The 18,832-nt window shown below is 44.7% G+C and overlaps 1 protein-coding gene across 1 annotated transcript; it reads left to right on the forward strand.

Moving 5' to 3' along the window:
* On the forward strand, nt 1-18,627 carry rbm46 (RNA binding motif protein 46). The gene is made up of 8 exons (XM_072376912.1): nt 1-181; nt 362-542; nt 1,756-1,912; nt 3,815-3,944; nt 5,686-5,783; nt 9,818-10,244; nt 17,539-17,738; nt 18,499-18,627. The coding sequence occupies exons 1-8, from the start codon at nt 97-99 to the stop codon at nt 18,625-18,627; spliced, it is 1,407 nt and encodes a 468-aa protein (XP_072233013.1). The 5' UTR covers nt 1-96.
* The last annotated feature ends 205 nt before the right edge of the window (nt 18,628-18,832 follow it).

Here is an 18,832-nt window from a genome sequence, read left to right on the forward strand (position 1 = left end):
GGCGACAGAGGCTCCGACGAAGACACGGACGGAGACTCCGGGGAGCTGGACTCACCGTTGGTCAGGGACGACTTTAAGGTGTCGTGTGCGAAGGAGATGGCTCTGCTGGAGCTGATGGAGAAGACGGGCTACAACATGGTGCAGGAGAACGGGCAGAGGAAGTACGGCGGCCCGCCGCCAGGTACGACCACGGAAAGGCGTCTGATGAGACGCTACTGATAGGCTGTAAATCCGCTCGTTGACTCACTTTCTCAGGATTGTTTGCTGCTTTTATCAACAAGTCGACATGTTGGACGGCGTCCGGTTTGAGAGCCGACCTCGTCCTGACCTCACACCTTTGTGTGCTGTGTGTGTGCTGCAGGCTGGGAGGGTCCGGCGCCGCCGCGGGGCTGCGAGGTGTTCGTGGGGAAGATTCCCAGAGACATGTACGAGGACGAGCTGGTGCCGCTGTTTGAGAAGGCCGGCAGGATCTACGAGTTCCGGCTGATGATGGAGTTCAGCGGTGAGAACCGCGGCTACGCCTTTGTCATGTACACCAACAGGTAGGACACTCAGGGTGGAGGCCGCTGGCTCAGGAAGTCACATGACTCCTGGCAGAAAAGGTCCTTGTGGTTGTTTCGAAGGAATCTGTGAATATTTCCTGCTGGTTTTATAGTCTGCAGCTTAAAAACGATCTGAGATAAACTGTGACCCAAACTGTATGAAGGCAGTAGATTTAATCACCTGATTTTGATGTGGTGACATCACTGATGACATCACTGCGTGGTGGTGCCTCAGATTCCAGCAAACACTGGATTTTTAACACATTTCCACATGATTTTCTGTCATTTTTTCCTTTTTTCCTTTTCTATGAACTATGAACTATGAACTGTTCCAATTTCTGATCTTTTTCCCATTTTTCTGTCATTTTATCCACATTAAAACTATGGAACCAGTCAAACGTCTTTAATCAGATCCTGATTCTTCAGTGTTTGAGTGGAACTGAACGAACTGGTGTTCATGTCCTTCATATATGTGTTCATATTCAGTTCTCATTACTGCTGACACACTGGTTTCCATTCAGACCCCCCCATCTACACCACCTTCACTCTGTGAGGGAAATTCTCACATAAAATCCAGAAATTCTCACATAAAATCCAGAAATTCTCACTTAGAATACAGAAATTCTCACATAAAATCCAGAAGTTCTCACATAAAATCCAGAAATTCTCACTTAAAATCCAGAAATTTTCACATAAAATCCAGAAATTTTCACATAAAATACGGAAATTTTCACATAAAATACAGAAATTCTCACTTAAAATACGGAAATTCTCACATAAAATCCAGAAATTCTCACATAAAATCCAGAAATTCTCACATAAAATCCAGAAATTCTCACATAAAATCCAGAAATTCTCACATAAAATCCAGAAATTCTCACTTAGAATACAGAAATTCTCACTTAAAATCCAGAAATTCTCACTTAAAATCCAGAAATTTTCACATAAAATACGGAAATTCTCACTTAAAATACAACAATTCTCACAAAATACAGAAATTCTCACTTAAAATACAAAAATTCTCCCATAAAGTACAGATTCTCCCATAAAATACAGCATCGCTGCCATCTGGTGGCAGTGAGTAGGACCCAGATGTTTCCTGTGGGACTTTCAGCCTGTTTTAATCAGCAGCTCTGCTGAAAGGCTTGACGCTGAGCCTGTAACTCAGAGACTGGAGCAGAGGTTTGTGAGTTTCTGTTGGTTTCTGGTGCAGAGAAGCAGCTCAGAGAGCCATCCAGATGCTGGACAACTGTGAGGTCCGGCCGGGGAAGTTCATCGGAGTGTGCGTGAGTCTGGACAACTGCCGCCTGTTCGTCGGCTCCATCCCCAAAGACAAGAAGAAGGACGACATCATGGAGGAGATGAAGAAGGTGCGTGCAGCTCAGACAGTGGATGGAGGGGTTATCGGCCGGCACAGACCTGCAAAACGCTTTTTAAACGCTTTTTAAACGCTTATCTAGGTGCCGCTCGCTGAGTTTGTTCTTTATCAGACTGATTTCCGTTAAAAACTAACGTGGAAGGACCTCTGAGCGCCTGATTCAAAGCTCGCCGCCTCTTTGGAGCGACCACTTTAAGAGGTCTGTGAAACACGGTCACCTCGGTAACCATAAACGCAGGAACGCCTTCTCTCCGTGTGCGTTTCCCCCGTTTAGCTGCGATAGCGTTACAGAAAGAATGAGGTGAATGTTACAGGTGAAGATATTCAGGATGTGACACAGCTGGAACTGTCTGTGGTGGCAGCTGCTGTGCATTAGGACCAAACATCTCCACTTTGCTCTGGTCTGTCCAAAGGACATTGTTCCAGAAGTCTTGAGCTTTGTTCAGATGCAGCTTTGCAAACCTAAGCTGTGCTGCCATGTTCTTTTTAGAGAGAAGAGGCTTTCTCCTGCAGCCCTTCCAAACAAGCCATCCTTGTTCAGCCTTTTTCTAACAGTGCTGTCATGACCTTTAACCTTTAACATGCTAACTGAGGCCTGTAGAGTCTGAGATGTAGCTCTGGGCTTTTTCACCTTGGGGTGACCTTTAACCTTTAGCATGCTAACTGAGGCCTGTAGAGTCTGAGATGTAGCTCTGGGCTTCTTCACCTTGGGGTGACCTTTAACCTTTAACATGCTAACTGAGGCCTGTAGAGTCTGAGATGTAGCTCTGGGCTTTTTCACCTTGGGGTGACCTTTAACCTTTAACATGCTAACTGAGGCCTGTAGAGTCTGAGATGTAGCTCTGGGCTTCTTCACCTTGGGGTGACCTTTAACCTTTAGCATGCTAACTGAGGCCTGTAGAGTCTGAGATGTAGCTCTGGGCTTCTTCACCTTGGGGTGACCTTTAACCTTTAGCATGCTAACTGAGGCCTGTAGAGTCTGAGATGTAGCTCTGGGCTTCTTCACCTTGGGGTGACCTTTAACCTTTAACATGCTAACTGAGGCCTGTAGAGTCTGAGATGTAGCTCTGGGCTTTTTCACCTTGGGGTGAACTTGCTGGGACGTCCACTCCTGGGAAGATTGACAGCTGTCCTGAATGTTTTCCACTTGTGAATAATCTTTCTCTCTGTAGAATGATGGACTCCAGATAGTCTGGAAATGGCCTTATAACCCTTCCCAGACTGATGGGCAGCAGCAGCTGCTTCTCTAAGATCATTGCTGGTGTCTTTCCTCCTTGGCATCGTGTTAAACTGACAGAACTTCTGCTTTTTTACCCTTTTTTACCCTCCTGACAGTCGTTGGGGTTAAATGAAACGGTAAAGAATCTAATTAATGGCTAAATTACAATAAGACTGAGTTATTAAGTTCATGTAGACGCCTTAGTCTGACTAAAAATTGGACCAGATCGGGTTCGCAGTCGGATTAAGACCCTCAGAGAACTCGGTTGATAGTCGCCCTGAACGTGCTCGTGTACGGGGAATCGGGAACTTTGCCTTCTGCTCGAGATCTTTTCCCCGGGTCGTGACCCGGAGGTCGAAGGAGACGATATTACTGTCAGAAAGGAACAAACAAGGCGATGCAGGAAACCAACGAAACGTGGCGGGACGCAGCTTCATCTCGCTCTTCGCTCGCCACCGTTCTCGAATGCCTTTTTAAGACCTTGTGAGGACCAGATGTTGATTTAATGTCCTGATATTGTGTAAAACCTTCAAACTGAATGTGGCTGAACTTTCAGGATCCTCCTCCAGATTCTGACCCGGTTCTCAGTGGAAGTAAAGCCCCGTTCTGACTGAGTCTGAGCTGTCAGGCCACTGGTGTCGTTGCTCCTCTTACATCATCTGTCTGTGTTTGCAGGTGACAGACGGCGTGGTGGATGTGATCGTTTACCCGAGTTCCACGGACAAGAACAGAAACCGAGGCTTCGCCTTCGTCGAGTACGAGTCCCACAAAGCGGCAGCGATGGCCCGGAGGAAGCTGTTACCCGGTAACCGTCTCCTCCTCTCTCTGCTGAGTCAGTTCCTGTCTGTGACCAGCAGGTGGCGGCAGAGCGCCGGACACTGATCGGCTGCTGCTGATGGACAGCAGCCTCCAAAACCATTTAACCTCCAGATCAGAGCGAGATTAGAGAGTGAAAGGAGCCTCCTGCTGGTTCTGCTTTTTAAAAGCACTGATGGAGAATCCGTGTTGGAGGCGGAGCGGTGACACAGCGATGATTAATGATGTTGTTCTGCTGCTTCTCTGTGTTTGTTTACTCTCTCTGTGAGAGAGGACTTTTAACGAATGTTCAGTTTTATCGCTGAGATCTCATCCAACACGCTTCTGAACACAGGTTGAACATGATGGATCATATTTAACTCTCAGCCCAGCTGCGTTGGGCCGGATCATCAGTGATGATCAATGATGCATTTACTTTCCTCCTGTTGGAGCAGATTACAGGACTGTTGTGGTGAGACAAAACTCCTGATTCATTTCTTTCTGTTTCCCTGCAAGCAGCCGGAGCTTAAAGGGGAATTCCGGTATTTTTAAACCTTTTTTAAACCTTATTTCTGGCATGAAATACGTTCATCTACTCACAGAGAACAGTTTGGTGAAAGTCGGCGTCCTTCGGAAGATATTTAGATAACTGGAGATCCATATAACGGAGTGAACGGGGCTTAGAGGATGCAGCCTCTAAATAAGGCATTATCTGTCTTTATTTCACCAATACTTTAAGAAGAATGAATGAATGAACGTGTGCTATAGCTCTGTTAGCTCATAGCTCTGTTAGCTCATAGCTGCTGTTAGCTCATAGCTGCTGTTATGTGGCTACTTGCAGCTATAGGAGAGCTAACGGAGGGATTTCTACACAGGCACTCTACTGGGACCACTTCATCCACACGCCCCCCTGCAGCACAGTTTATTCACTCCGTGCTCTGTGACAGTCGGCTAACTTCACACAGAGTTTGCTGCTGATAGTTTTGTGCAACATGGCAGGATATTTATCAGATTTTGATGACGTGGACGACGACTTTGAGTAAGATGGACGTTCTTACCGGAGTGAATAAGCTGTGCTGCAGGGGGGCGTGTGGATGAAGTGGTCCCAGTAGAGTGCCTGTGTAGAAATCCCTCCGTTAGCTCTCCTATAGCTGCAAGTAGCCACATAACAGCAGCTATGAGCTAACAGAGCTATGAGCTAACAGCAGCTATGAGCTAACAGAGCTATGAGCTAACAGCAGCTATGAGCTAACAGCAGCTATGAGCTAACAGAGCTATGAGCTAACAGCAGCTATGAGCTCACAGCAGCTATGAGCTAACAGCAGCTATGAGCTAACAGAGCTATAGCACACGTTCATTCATTCATTCTTCTTAAGGTATTGGTGAAATAAAGACAGATAATGCCTTATTTAGAGGCTGCATCCTCTAAGCCCCGTTCACTCCGTTATATGGATCTCCAGTTATCTAAATATCTTCAGAAGGACGCAGACTTTCACCAAACTGTTCTCGGTGAGCAGATGAACGTATTTCATGCCAGAAATAAGGTTTAAAAACACCGGAGTTCCCCTTTAAGGACTCCTTAAAGAAATGACAGAAAGCTTGTCTCAGAGTGTGTTGGAGGATAAAGGCTCAGACCAGAGATTCACTTTCAGGCCAACATCAGAACCATTTTAAATGTTAAAGCTTGGGTCCGTTTGAGCTTCATTTGTGTGTTAAATTAAAATGTACATGTTGGGATTCTGCCCCCCCAGGAACCTTCCAGCTGTGGGGTCACTCCATCCAGGTGGACTGGGCGGAGCCGGAGAAAGACGTGGACGAGGAGGTGATGCAGCGCGTCAGAGTCCTCTACGTACGTAACCCTGAAAGTGACTCTGGGTCATAGAGGCAGCAGAAGCCTTTAAGGTGGGAAACTGGGCTGGCTTTAAACAGGGAGGCCCCCCCCCGGCCACTGATGCGCCCCTCAGAGGTCAAAGTTTTAGGCTGAAGCCTCTGAAATCCTCAGCAGTCGTGTTCAGATCAAAGACGAGCGCGAGCGAAGCAGCGGGGGGGAGCTGCTCCCCCTCCAGGGGATCAATTACTGTGGAGGCTGCAGCTCTGCCGACCTGAGCAGGAGCCGCCTTTGTGTGAGGGGCTATTTTTAGCTGGGGAGGCCCAGAGCTGCTCCCATACGAGGTGTTCAAACCCCAGAGACGGCGATCGGCTCTCATCAGCCATGAGGTCCGTATTTACAGGACAGTAAACGCAGCAGAGCATGTTTTACTGTCAGATGGTCATGAAAAGGACCTTTTTACACGACATTTTCTGGCTGAAACGCTCTAAAAAAGGCAGAGAAAGGCCTCAGCTGACAGGATGTCTGTGAGGAATCTGACCCAGTCGAGCTCAGTGTGTCAGGTTGTTGTTATTGTTCATAACCTGAAACATGCAGTCATTCTGCTCCATCACCCTGAGCTATGGCAGCCTCACCTGGCGTCTCTCTTCTGCTGAGCTGTGGGGGCTAACAGAGCTCAGCTGACTTTATTCTGGAGCAAAGAGGGAACAAAACGGACCCAAATGCACCAGGAGAGCCTGAGGTTTTACTGATATTAGGAGGGAACTGAATGAGGATTAACAAGGAAACAAAAAGGTCTGACGATGGAAAAGGGAAACCAAGGAGTATTTCTGCTTAAACAGGTGGGGATTAGTTCAATAAATCAACGTGTAAAGCAAGAACAGGAAGTCAGCTCCACAGAAAACGCAAAGTAAGTCCCAGATATTCCAGAAAATATGTAAAAAGATGAAACTTTTTACATATTGAACTCAGTCTTTGGTAAAAATGGTTCTTTGAGGATGAAAGACATTGAAATCGTGAGTTCCCTTAATGTTCGTACCGCTGTTGATGACTCATCCTGCACTGAGGGGTGTTCTCTAACTTTGTGTCCAATGGAATGCTTTGGTGGGTGGGGCTTAACCAGGAGCTGACCAATCAGAGCTCACCGGCCTTTTGGGACCAGCTCGGCTTTCCTGGCTTTTATATAATAATAGATATTTCATCTGGAACTCAGAGGTGGGTCAAATTAGTCCAATTAGTAATTAATTAATTAATTTATTTATTTAATGAATCCAGTTATAATCCAATTCCTTAAAATTAATTTTTAATCCAGTTCAGTTCTAATAAGTTCAATTCTACACAGTCCATTTAGACCAATTCATTCATTTAAATCATAATGTATTTCATTCAGTCTAAATCAGGCAAATTTGGTTAATTTCTGATATTGTCCAATTCAAGCCAATTCATTATAATCCAGCTCTGTTAAAGTAATAATAATCCTATTCACTAAAATTCATTATGATGCATTCAGTCCAATTTAATCCAGTTTATTGTTGTTCAGTTCAATCGAATTTATCATCATAACAATTACTACAATGCAATTCAAACAATTCAAATTTAATTCACATCTGTAGAGTCCAATTCAAGCCAGTTCATTTTATTCACATTCAGTCCAGTTCATTATACTTCAATTCAGTCCAATTCATCATAATAAAAAGCATCGCGATGCAGTCCAGTCTACATTCAAACCAATTAATTACAATTCAGTTAAACACGATAAAATTCACTTAACTTCTATGGAGTCCAATTCAATCCAATTCATTATGATCCACCTCAATCCAGTCAATCATAATCTAGTTCAGTTAATTTCAGACTAAGACGGTCCAATTCGTTCTGCTTCTACACTGTCCAATTCATTTAAAGTCATGATAATCCAGTTCAGTCCAATTCATCATAATAAAAAGCATCGCGATGCAGTCCAGTCTACATTCAAACCAATTAATTACAATTCAGTTAAACACGATAAAATTCACTTAACTTCTATGGAGTCCAATTCAATCCAATTCATTATGATCCACCTCAATCCAGTCAATCATAATCTAGTTCAGGTCATTTCAGATTAAGAAGGTCCAATTATTTCTTCTTCTACACTGTCCAATTCATTTAAAGTCATGATAATCCAGTTCAGTCCAATTCAATTTGATACAGTTAAAACCTATTAAATGGATTGCATTGAGTTTATACTTTGAATCGATTTCCTGTGAGCAACCTGATGTCAGTGGTTTGATACCTGGTTCTGTCCCACTCCAGAGCTGAAGTGGGCCTAAAGTGTGCTGAACCCTCCGGGGAACCAGAGAAACTGTTCTTTAGGGGGAACCAGAGAAACTGTTCTTTAGGGGGAACCAGAGAAACTGTTCTTTAGGGGGAACCAGAGAAACTGTTCTTTAGGGGGAACCAGAGAAACTGTTCTTTAGGGGGAACCGGAGAAACTGTTCTTTAGGGGGAACCAGAGAAACTGTTCTTTAGGGGGAACCAGAGAAACTGTTCTTTAGGGGGAACCAGAGAAACTGTTCTTTAGGGGGAACCAGAGAAACTGTTCTTTAGGGGGAACCAGAGAAACTGTTCTTTAGGGGGAACCAGAGAAACTGTTCTTTAGGGGGAACCAGAGAAACTGTTCTTTAGGGGGAACCAGAGAAACTGTTCTTTGGGGGGGAACCAGAGAAACTGTTCTTTGGGGGGAACCAGAGAAACTGTTCTTTAAGGGGAACCAGAGAAACTGTTCTTTAGGGGGAACCAGAGAAACTGTTCTTTAGGGGGAACCAGAGAAACTGTTCTTTAGGGGGAACCAGAGAAACTGTTCTTTAGGGGGAACCAGAGAAACTGTTCTTTAGGGGGAACCAGAGAAACTGTTCTTTAGGGGGAACCAGAGAAACTGTTCTTTAGGGGGAACCAGAGAAACTGTTCTTTAGGGGGAACCAGAGAAACTGTTATTTAGGGGGAACCAGAGAAACTGTTCTTTAGGGGAACCAGAGAAACTGTTCTTTAGGGGGAACCAGAGAAACTGTTATTTAAGGGGAACCAGAGAAACTGTTCTTTAGGGGGAACCAGAGAAACTGTTCTTTAAGGGGAACCAGAGAAACTGTTCTTTAGGGGGAACCAGAGAAACTGTTCTTTAAGGGGAACCAGAGAAACTGTTCTTTAGGGGGAACCAGAGAAACTGTTCTTTAAGGGGAACCAGAGAAACTGTTCTTTAGGGGGAACCAGGGAAACTGTTCTTTAGGGGGAACCAGAGAAACTGTTCTTTAAGGTGAACCAGAGAAACTGTTGTTTAAGGGGAACCAGAGAAAGTGTTCTTTAGGGGGAACCAGAGAAACTGTTCTTTAAGCCAGAGAAACTGTTCTTTAGGGGGAACCAGAGAAACCGTTCTTTAGGGGGAACCAGAGAAACTGTTCTTTAAGGGGAACCAGGGAAACTGTTCTTTAGGGGGAACCAGAGAAACTGTTCTTTAAGGTGAACCAGAGAAACTGTTGTTTAAGGGGAACCAGAGAAAGTGTTCTTTAGGGGGAACCAGAGAAACTGTTCTTTAAGGGGAACCAGAGAAACTGTTCTTTAAGCCAGAGAAACTGTTCTTTAGGGGGAACCAGAGAAACTGTTCTTTAGAGGGAACCAGAGAAACTGTTCTTTAGGGGGAACCAGAGAAACTGTTCTTTAAGCCAGAGAAACTGTTCTTTAAGGGGAACCAGAGAAACTGTTGTTTAAGGGGAACCAGAGAAAGTGTTCTTTAGGGGGAACCAGAGAAACTGTTCTTTAGGGGGAACCAGAGAAACTATTCTTTAAGCCAGAGAAACTGTTCTTTAAGGGGAACCAGAGAAACTGTTCTTTAAAGGGAACCAGAGAAACTGTTCTTTAGGGGGAACCGGAGAAACTGTTCTTTAGGGGGAACCAGAGAAACTGTTCTTTAAGCCAGAGAAACTGTTCTTTAAGGGGAACCAGAGAAACTGTTCTTTAAGCCAGAGAAACTGTTCTTTAAGGGGAACAAACTGTTTGTCTGACCGATTCTGATTCTCCTCGTCCAGGTCCGAAACCTGATGTTGGACACGACGGAGGAAACTCTTCGTCAGGAGTTCTCTCGCTTCAAGCCGGGCTCCGTGGAGCGAGTGAAGAAGCTCACCGACTACGCCTTCGTCCACTACCGCTGCCGCAGCGACGCCATCGCCGCGCTGAGCCTCATGAACGGAGCGCGTATCGACGGCGCCACCGTGGAGGTGACGCTCGCCAAACCGGCTGGGGTCAAAGATGGCGGCGTGGTGGGGAGGCGGTACAACAGCAGGGGTTACCTTGGCAACATCGCAGCCGGAGGGGGAGGAGGGACCGACGGCATGTTTCTCCATCAAAGGAATGGCGGGATGATGGAAGGAGGCGTGGACGGGCGCTCGCTGCTCAGAGCCTCGCCCCTGCCGACTCGCCTGGGAAGCCCCTACTTTACAGCCGGAGGTGGAGGAGGTGAGGCGGAGGTTAACGCCTAAAACTGTCAAATCAACACTGGTTTTAAGAATGTTTTTCCTTCTGCTTCCTGTAAAGATCGAATGTTTATTTTAGATTTGGTAAAAAGTGACCGACCTCCTCTGCGGACGCCATCTTTAACGTTTTAGATTCAAGAGAAACGCAGATAAACTCTGCTTCTGTGCACTTATTCTCCAATATTATCCTATTCAGTCCAATTCATTATGATGCTTTCAATCCACCGGAATATAGTTAATTCAGTTCAATCCAATTTATCATCATAACAATTATTGGAATGCAATTCAAACTAATTAAAAATCAATTCACATCTGTAGAGTCCAATTCAAGCCAGTTCATTTTAATCCTATTCAGTCCAATTCATTATGATGCTTTCAATCCCCCAGAATATAGTTTATAATTCAGTTCAATCCAATTTATCATCATAACAATTATTGGAATGCAATTCAAATTAATTAAAAATCAATTCACATCTGTAGAGTCCAATTCAAGCCAGTTCATTTTAATCCTATTCAGTCCAATTCATTATGATGCTTTCAATCCCCCAGAATATAGTTTATAATTCAGTTCAATCCAATTTATCATCATAACAATTATTGGAATGCAATTCAAATTAATTAAAAATCAATTCACATCTGTAGAGTCCAATTCAAGCCAGTTCATTTTAATCCCATTCAGTCCAATTCATTATAATTCAGTTTAATCCAGTTTACCATAATTAATTTTTATGCAGTCCAATCCAAATCAATTCCAATTCATTATAATCCTGTACTGCCCCGTTCATTATGATGATTTCAATCCACTTGAATCTAGACGGTTATCATTCAGTTCAATCCAATTTATCAACATAACATTTATTGGAATGCAAGTCAAACTAATTCAAAATCGATTCTCATCTGTAGGGTCCAATTCAAGGCAGTTCATTTTAATCCCATTGAGTCCAATTCATTACAATTCAGTTTAATCCAGTTTCAGTTTAGTGCAGTCCAATCCAAATCAGTCCAATTCAGTTAATTTCTATACTGTTCAATTAAATCCAGTCATTTATGATCCACTTCAGTTCATTTCAGTTTAAAACAGTTAAATTCAATTAATTTATGGGGCAGTTAAATTTAACCAGTGAATTATAATCTGGTTTAGTACAATTCATTATAATCCTGTACAGTCCAGTTCATTATGCTTTCAATCCAATTCAGTTCAGTTCTGTAGAGTCCAATTCAAGCAAGTTCATTTTAATCCCATTCAGTCCAATTCATTATAATTCAGTTTAATCCAGTTTACCATAATTCAGTTTACTGCAGTCCAATCCAAATCAGTCCAATTCATTATCCTCTACAGCCCCATTCATTATGATGCTTTCAATCCAATTTGATCTAGTTTATCATTCAGTTCAATTCAAATTCAGTTCACTTCTGTAGAGTCCAATTCAAACGCACCCATTCGGAGGCAGTGACCTCAGCATCATATCTGGCTCCCTATTGGCTGACAACAGTTTATGCTAATACAGCCGTGAGCTCCAGCAGAGACCAGAGCTCGGACCAGTTGAAGGTTCGGGTTCTTGTTCTGTTCAGTCGGAAGGTTCTGTGTCGGTTCTGCTCCATTACCTCAGGTCTGTTACACATCACGTGGAAACCCGAGTGGATCTGAACCGACCTGGCCATGAACTCACGTTCATAAGGGATATTTTTGCTCTAATTTTGCTGATTGTTACTGAGCTGAGACTCAAACTCCAAAACAGAACCAGAACCTGGACCTAGAACGATCTATTATGGACCGTTAAACTGGGTAGAACCAGAACCTGGACCCAGAACGATCTATTATGGACCTTTAAACTGGGTAGAACCAGAACCTGGACCCAGAACGATCTATTATGGACCTTTAAACTGGGTAGAACCAGAACCTGGACCCAGAACGATCTATTATGGACCGTTAAACTGGGTAGAACCAGAACCTGGACCCAGAACGATCTATTATGGACCGTTAAACTGGGTAGAACCAGAACCTGGACCCAGAACGATCTATTATGGACCTTTAAACTGGGTAGAACCAGAACCTGGACCCAGAACGATCTATTATGGACCGTTAAACTGGGTAGAACCAGAACCTGGACCCAGAACGATCTATTATGGACCGTTAAACTGGGTAGAACCAGAACCTGGACCCAGAACGATCTATTATGGACCTTTAAACTGGGTAGAACCAGAACTTGGACCCAGAACAATCTATTATGGACCTTTAAACTGGGTAGAAACAGAACCTGGACCCAGAACGATCTATTATGGACCTTTAAACTGGGTAGAACCAGAACCTGGACCCAGAACAATCTATTATGGACCTTTAAACTGGGTAGAACCAGAACTTGGACCCAGAACAATCTATTATGGACCTTTAAACTGGGTAGAAACAGAACCTGGACCCAGAACGATCTATTATGGACCTTTAAACTGGGTAGAACCAGAACCTGGACCCAGAACGATCTATTATGGACCTTTAAACTGGGTAGAACCAGAACCTGGACCCAGAACGATCTATTATGGACCTTTAAACTGGGTAGAACCAGAACCTGGACCCAGAACGATCTATTATGGACCTTTAAACTGGGTAGAACCAGAACCTGGACCCAGAACGATCTATTATGGACCTTTAAACTGGGTAGAACCAGAACCTGGACCCAGAACGATCTCTTATGGACCTTTAAACTGGGTAGAACCAGAACCTGGACCCAGAACGATCTATTATGGACCTTTAAACTGGATAGAACCAGAACCTGGACCCAGAACGATCTATTATGAACCGTTAAACTGGGTAGAACCAGAACCTGGACCCAGAACGATCTATTATGGACCGTTAAACTGGGTAGAACCAGAACCTGGACCCAGAACGATCTATTATGGACCGTTAAACTGGGTAGAACCAGAACCTGGACCCAGAACTATCTATTATGGACCTTTTAAACTGGGTAGAACCAGAACCTGGACCCAGAACGATCTATTATGGACCGTTAAACTGGGTAGAACCAGAACCTGGACCCAGAACGATCTATTATGGACCTTTAAACTGGGTAGAACCAGAACCTGGACCCAGAACGATCTATTATGGACCTTTAAACTGGGTAGAACCAGAACCTGGACCCAGAACTATCTATTATGGACCTTTTAAACTGGGTAGAACCAGAACCTGGACCCAGAACGATCTATTATGGACCGTTAAACTGGGTAGAACCAGAACCTGGACCCAGAACGATCTATTATGGACCTTTAAACTGGGTAGAACCAGAACCTGGACCCAGAATGATCTATTATGGACCTTTAAACTGGGTAGAACCAGAACTTGGACCCAGAACGATCTATTATGGACCTTTAAACTGGGTAGAACCAGAACCTGGACCCAGAACGATCTATTATGAACCGTTAAACTGGGTAGAACCAGAACTTGGACCCAGAACGATCTATTATGGACCTTTAAACTGGGTAGAACCAGAACCTGGACCCAGAACGATCTATTATGGACCGTTAAACTGGGTAGAACCAGAACCTGGACCCAGAACGATCTATTATGGACCGTTAAACTGGGTAGAACCAGAACCTGGACCCAGAACGATCTATTATGGACCTTTAAACTGGGTAGAACCAGAACCTGGACCCAGAACGTTCTATTATGGACCTTTAAACTAAGTAGAACCAGAACCTGGACCCAGAACTATCTATTATGGACCTTTAAACTGGGTAGAACCAGAACCTGGACCCAGAACGATCTATTATGGACCTTTAAACTGGGTAGAACCAGAACCTGGACCCAGAACGATCTCTTATGGACCTTTAAACTGGGTAGAACCAGAACCTGGACCCAGAACGATCTATTATGGACCTTTAAACTGGATAGAACCAGAACCTGGACCCAGAACGATCTATTATGAACCGTTAAACTGGGTAGAACCAGAACCTGGACCCAGAACGATCTATTATGGACCGTTAAACTGGGTAGAACCAGAACCTGGACCCAGAACGATCTATTATGGACCTTTAAACTGGGTAGAACCAGAACCTGGACCCAGAACGATCTATTATGGACCTTTAAACTGGGTAGAACCAGAACTTGGACCCAGAACGATCTATTATGGACCTTTAAACTGGGTAGAACCAGAACCTGGACCCAGAACGATCTATTATGGACCTTTAAACTGGGTAGAACCAGAACCTGGACCCAGAACGATCTATTATGAACCGTTAAACTGGGTAGAACCAGAACCTGAGAGATGCATCTGGACCTTCAGCTGATCCATCTACTGTTGGCCCAAGCCTCATCAGAAATGGTCTCCATGGAAGGGTGGCTGTCAAGAAGCCGTTCTTAAGGAAGGGAAACAGGGAGAAAAGGCTGAGCTGTGCCAAATGACACAAGAAGTGGACTGAAAATCAGTGGCAACAGGTCTTATGGAGGGATGAATCCTCCCCAGAGCCCGGACCTCAACATTATTGAAGCAGTGTGGGATCATCTGACAGAGAACGGAACAAAAGGCAGCCCACATCCAAAGAAGAGCTTTGGGATGTCCTTCAAGAAGCCTGGAGAACTATTCCTGAAGACTCCTTAAAGAAATGACAGAAAGCTGGTCTCAGAGGGTTCAGGCTGTGTTGGAGAATAAAGGAGCTCAGACCAGAGATTCACTTTAAAGCTGCTCAGAACTGATAAAAAACTCTTTAAATATCTTATATTTTGTATTTATATTGACTCAGTGGCTGAAAGGTTTTGCCACAAAGACTCTTTCTAAAAGCTTCAAATCAGTCCTTCAGAGATGTCGTCTTGTATTATCAGATTTCCAAAGGCCGTTTCCCTTATTAGCTCCTTGGTAATGACCTTTATTATTTCCTAATGTTGAAAATCATTGATATATTCTCATTATTTTCCAAGGGTACAAAACCTTTGGGAACTGGAATCAACCCAAGAGTACATGTTGCATACATTAGTTTTATGTAGCCTGATTATCTGAGATGAGCTTCTTTCAGCTGTTTTTCAGCTGTTTTTCCCCCTGAAAGTGCAGCAGAACCTGACATTTTTACCAAATATGTCTCTTCTGGACGCATTAATGCATCCAAAGAAGAGCTTTGGGATGTCCTTCAAGAAGCCTGGAGAACTATTCCTGAAGACTCCTTAAAGAAATGACAGAAAGCTTCCCTGTTTGCTCGTTTCAGGAAGTCGTTATCATCACAGCATGCAAAATAAAACCGGATCTGAAGTCCAGTTTGACTCGACTTTAAGGTCGAAGCGCTGCCAGTGGAGCGCTCGGACCTCGTAAATGTAGAAAACAAACTTTTCCTCTGGGGGAAGCAGGTGCTGAGTGTTTGCTTCATGGAGGATCGGCGCCGAAGAGAAGAAGCTGTCGCTCAAAGTTAAGCTCAGAGCCGGCAGGTTTCTGCCTTCTGCTGCAGACTGTGGCACCGGGGACAGATTAGTCAGGCGGGCCCAGCCCCATGTTGACATAATTATGCAAATTTCTACAAAGCTTTTCCCAAACAAACCCTTATGAGTCGTTACACAACGGCTGTACAATGGATCGGTTCCATAAATTAAAGTGAAGCACAGAGCAGCGTAAATTTACATGTCATCAGGAACAATGGAGACCTTTTATGATCAAATGTGTTCCTGCTGATGAGTAACTGTTCTGCCATCGGGTCGAGTTCAGCTTCACGCCACGAAGAAGAGAAGAAGAAGCAGCCTGATTAACTCCGGTATAAAGATGGAGTCAGTCCCACTTAGTGATCGCTGCTTTAATGGGGAGATGAGCTCAGTCTGAAGCCCACACCGTTAGGGGAAAGATGCATGAAAACGGATACAAACCGAGTTTACAGCGGAGCGGTAAATATGTGAGGAGTCGCTCCTCTCTGAAGCGTTCACAGCGAGCAGCCGTTAGGGTAAAGATGCCTCATCAGAAGCAGGCTGAGCAGCAGCTTCTGCTCACCTTAAGTCCAGTTAGAGCTCAGCTGAACACATGAAACAGAAAGAAAACCAGTTTAAACCCCCCGATTTATCATGTTTTCAGTCGTGGAACACGTTTAAGTAACTAATGTCCAACCTGAGAGTCGTTTTGAGCCTTTATTTTAGTCTGTTTTAACTCATTTCTGCTCCTTTTCCCTCATTCGTCGGAGGCTTAATGGCTGTGGTTGAACACATCCACCAGGGGGCGGTGCAGAGCTCAGACCTCGGTTTGGAGGAGAGTCAAAGTCACCGTGACTTTCTTTAACTGCTCGGACACGATGATCTCAAAGTAATGCTCCCTCTCTGTGTTTGAATAAGCTTTATCGACACAGAGTCCTGCTGATTAACTCCGGTATAAAGATGGAGTCAGTCCCACTTAGTGATCGCTGCTTTAATGGGGAGATGAGCTCAGCCTGAAGTCCACACCGTTAGGGGAAAGATGCATGAAAACAGCCTCATCAGAAGCAGGCTGAGCAGCAGCTTCTGATCACCTTAAGTCCAGTTAGAGCTCAGCTGAACACATGAAACATCGTGTGGATGTGAGTCAGAAAGAAAGAAAATGAGTTTAAACCCCCAGTTTTATCATTTTTTTAGTCGTGGAACAGGTTTAAGTAACTAATGTCCAACCTGAGAGTCGTTTTGAGCCTTTATTTGAGTCTGAAGCCTCATTTCTGCTCCTTTTCCCTCATTCGTCGGAGGCTTTATGGCTGTGGTTGAACACATCCACCAGGGGGCGGTGCAGAGCTCAGACGTGACTTTCTTTAACTGCTCGGACACGATGATCGTAAAGTAATGCTCCCTCTCTGTGTTTGAATAAGCTTTATCGACACCTGCTGATTGACTCGCTGCAAGTTAACGACCTTTTCCTCTGAAAGTTGTTTGTTTTCACACTTTTTAATCCTCGGCCTGCTGCTCAGATGACCTTTTCCTTCCTCTCTCTCAGTTTCCGGCCCCACAGTCATTAATCTCAATTAAACAGTTCATTCTGCTGCTTTCTTAAGGACAAAAACACCTCACACCATTGTTTTATTAGGCAGCTGAGCGGCTGTTGCACTTTGTTGAGATTAAGTCGAGGAGAAAATGAGGAAATTGCTCATTAGCTGCGACCGAGGCTGAGGATGTTGGCTGTTTCTGGTCAGTTGTGTTTGAATTAAACACAAAGGAAACGGACCTCCGGCAGAAACCGGAAGCAGAAGAAAAGCAGCTGCTTCCAGCTCGGTTTGGCTCAACTTTCAGTGAAACTGTTGGAAATGTGGAGGTGTGGCGGCGCGTTTGTAATGAGTGTCGCTGTGTTTGTTGTGGTCAGAGGAGCCGGACCGCTGCATGTTCCCCCTGCTGCCCTGCACCCCCCTCACCCCCACCAGCCTGCTGTCCCTGAAGCAGAGTCAGATCGGCTCTGCCGTCAGCCTGCTCGAGTACCACTGCCGCAAGAACTACTGGTCCTCGCCGGAGTACCAGCTGTACTCCACGCCGGGACAGGAGGGGAAGCTGCTGCTGCTCTACAAGGTCCTCACACCTCACTGTTTACCTCTTCATGGTCACAGGATCCAGAGGGGTTCTGCTGACTTTTCCCCTGTTTGACGGCACATTTCAGATGCTTTGTGGCTGTACTGTAACACCTCTCTGTGTCTGATCCAGTTTCTCACTTTAAATGTCAGTGCAGACGCTCCCACTTTCCCCTTTTTATTTATTTGAGTTTAACTGCAGAAGTCGTCCTTTTCCACAGGCTGACAGATGCTTTGTGGCTGTACTGTAACACTAACAATAACATGTTCAAGTCTCTGTAACAGAAAGCTGTGATCGATCGTATCAAATGCAGCACTGAGATCCAACAGGACAAGTACAGAAACAAGTCCGCTATCAGAGGCTAAGAGGAGATCATTGGTAACTTTCACCAGTGCTGTTTCTGTGCTATGATGCACTCTGAATCCTGACTGAAACTCTTCAAACAGATTATTTCTATGTAAATGATCACAAAGTTGAACTGCAACTATTTTTTCAAGAACTTTAGACAAAAAAGGGAGACTGGATATAGGTCGATAATTAGCCAACACTTCTGAATCAAGAGGAGGAAACTGGTGTTACTGAAATGTCTGTAACAGATGAACCTGAACAACCCTCACATCAGTTTTCTTTACCTGGTGACGGTCTGCGACCAACAGACGTAAAGTTGTAGCGTTCCCCAGTTAAAGGTCGATGTTCCTGGTTAGACGACCGTTATGGCGCCGAAGAAGATGAATCACGAGGGACTTGTTTGTCTGTGCAGGTGGTGATCCCGTCCACACGAGGCACCTACATCCCCGACAAGCTGTGTGTGCTGCTGGACGACGCCAAGGAGCTGGCTGCACAGACCACGCTGTGGAACCTGGGTACTGCTCACACACTCAGCGGCTAAATGAGCGCCATCGGGTCGGATTAACGGCTAAATTACAATCAGACTGAGTTATTCAGCTCATGGAGACGCCTTAATCTGACTAAAAATACGAAAGCTGTTTTCACTTTACTACTGCTGCGATTTGGAAAAGAGCGTTACGGTGATGATTCACATGCAAATGAGGCCCATCTGATGGCTCCTGTCCTGCTTGGCTGCTGTTTTGTTA

This window comes from Leuresthes tenuis, unplaced genomic scaffold (assembly GCF_036924035.1).
Source record: "Leuresthes tenuis unplaced genomic scaffold, fLeuTen1.0.hap1 SCAF_22, whole genome shotgun sequence".
NCBI lineage: Eukaryota > Metazoa > Chordata > Actinopteri > Atheriniformes > Atherinopsidae > Leuresthes > Leuresthes tenuis.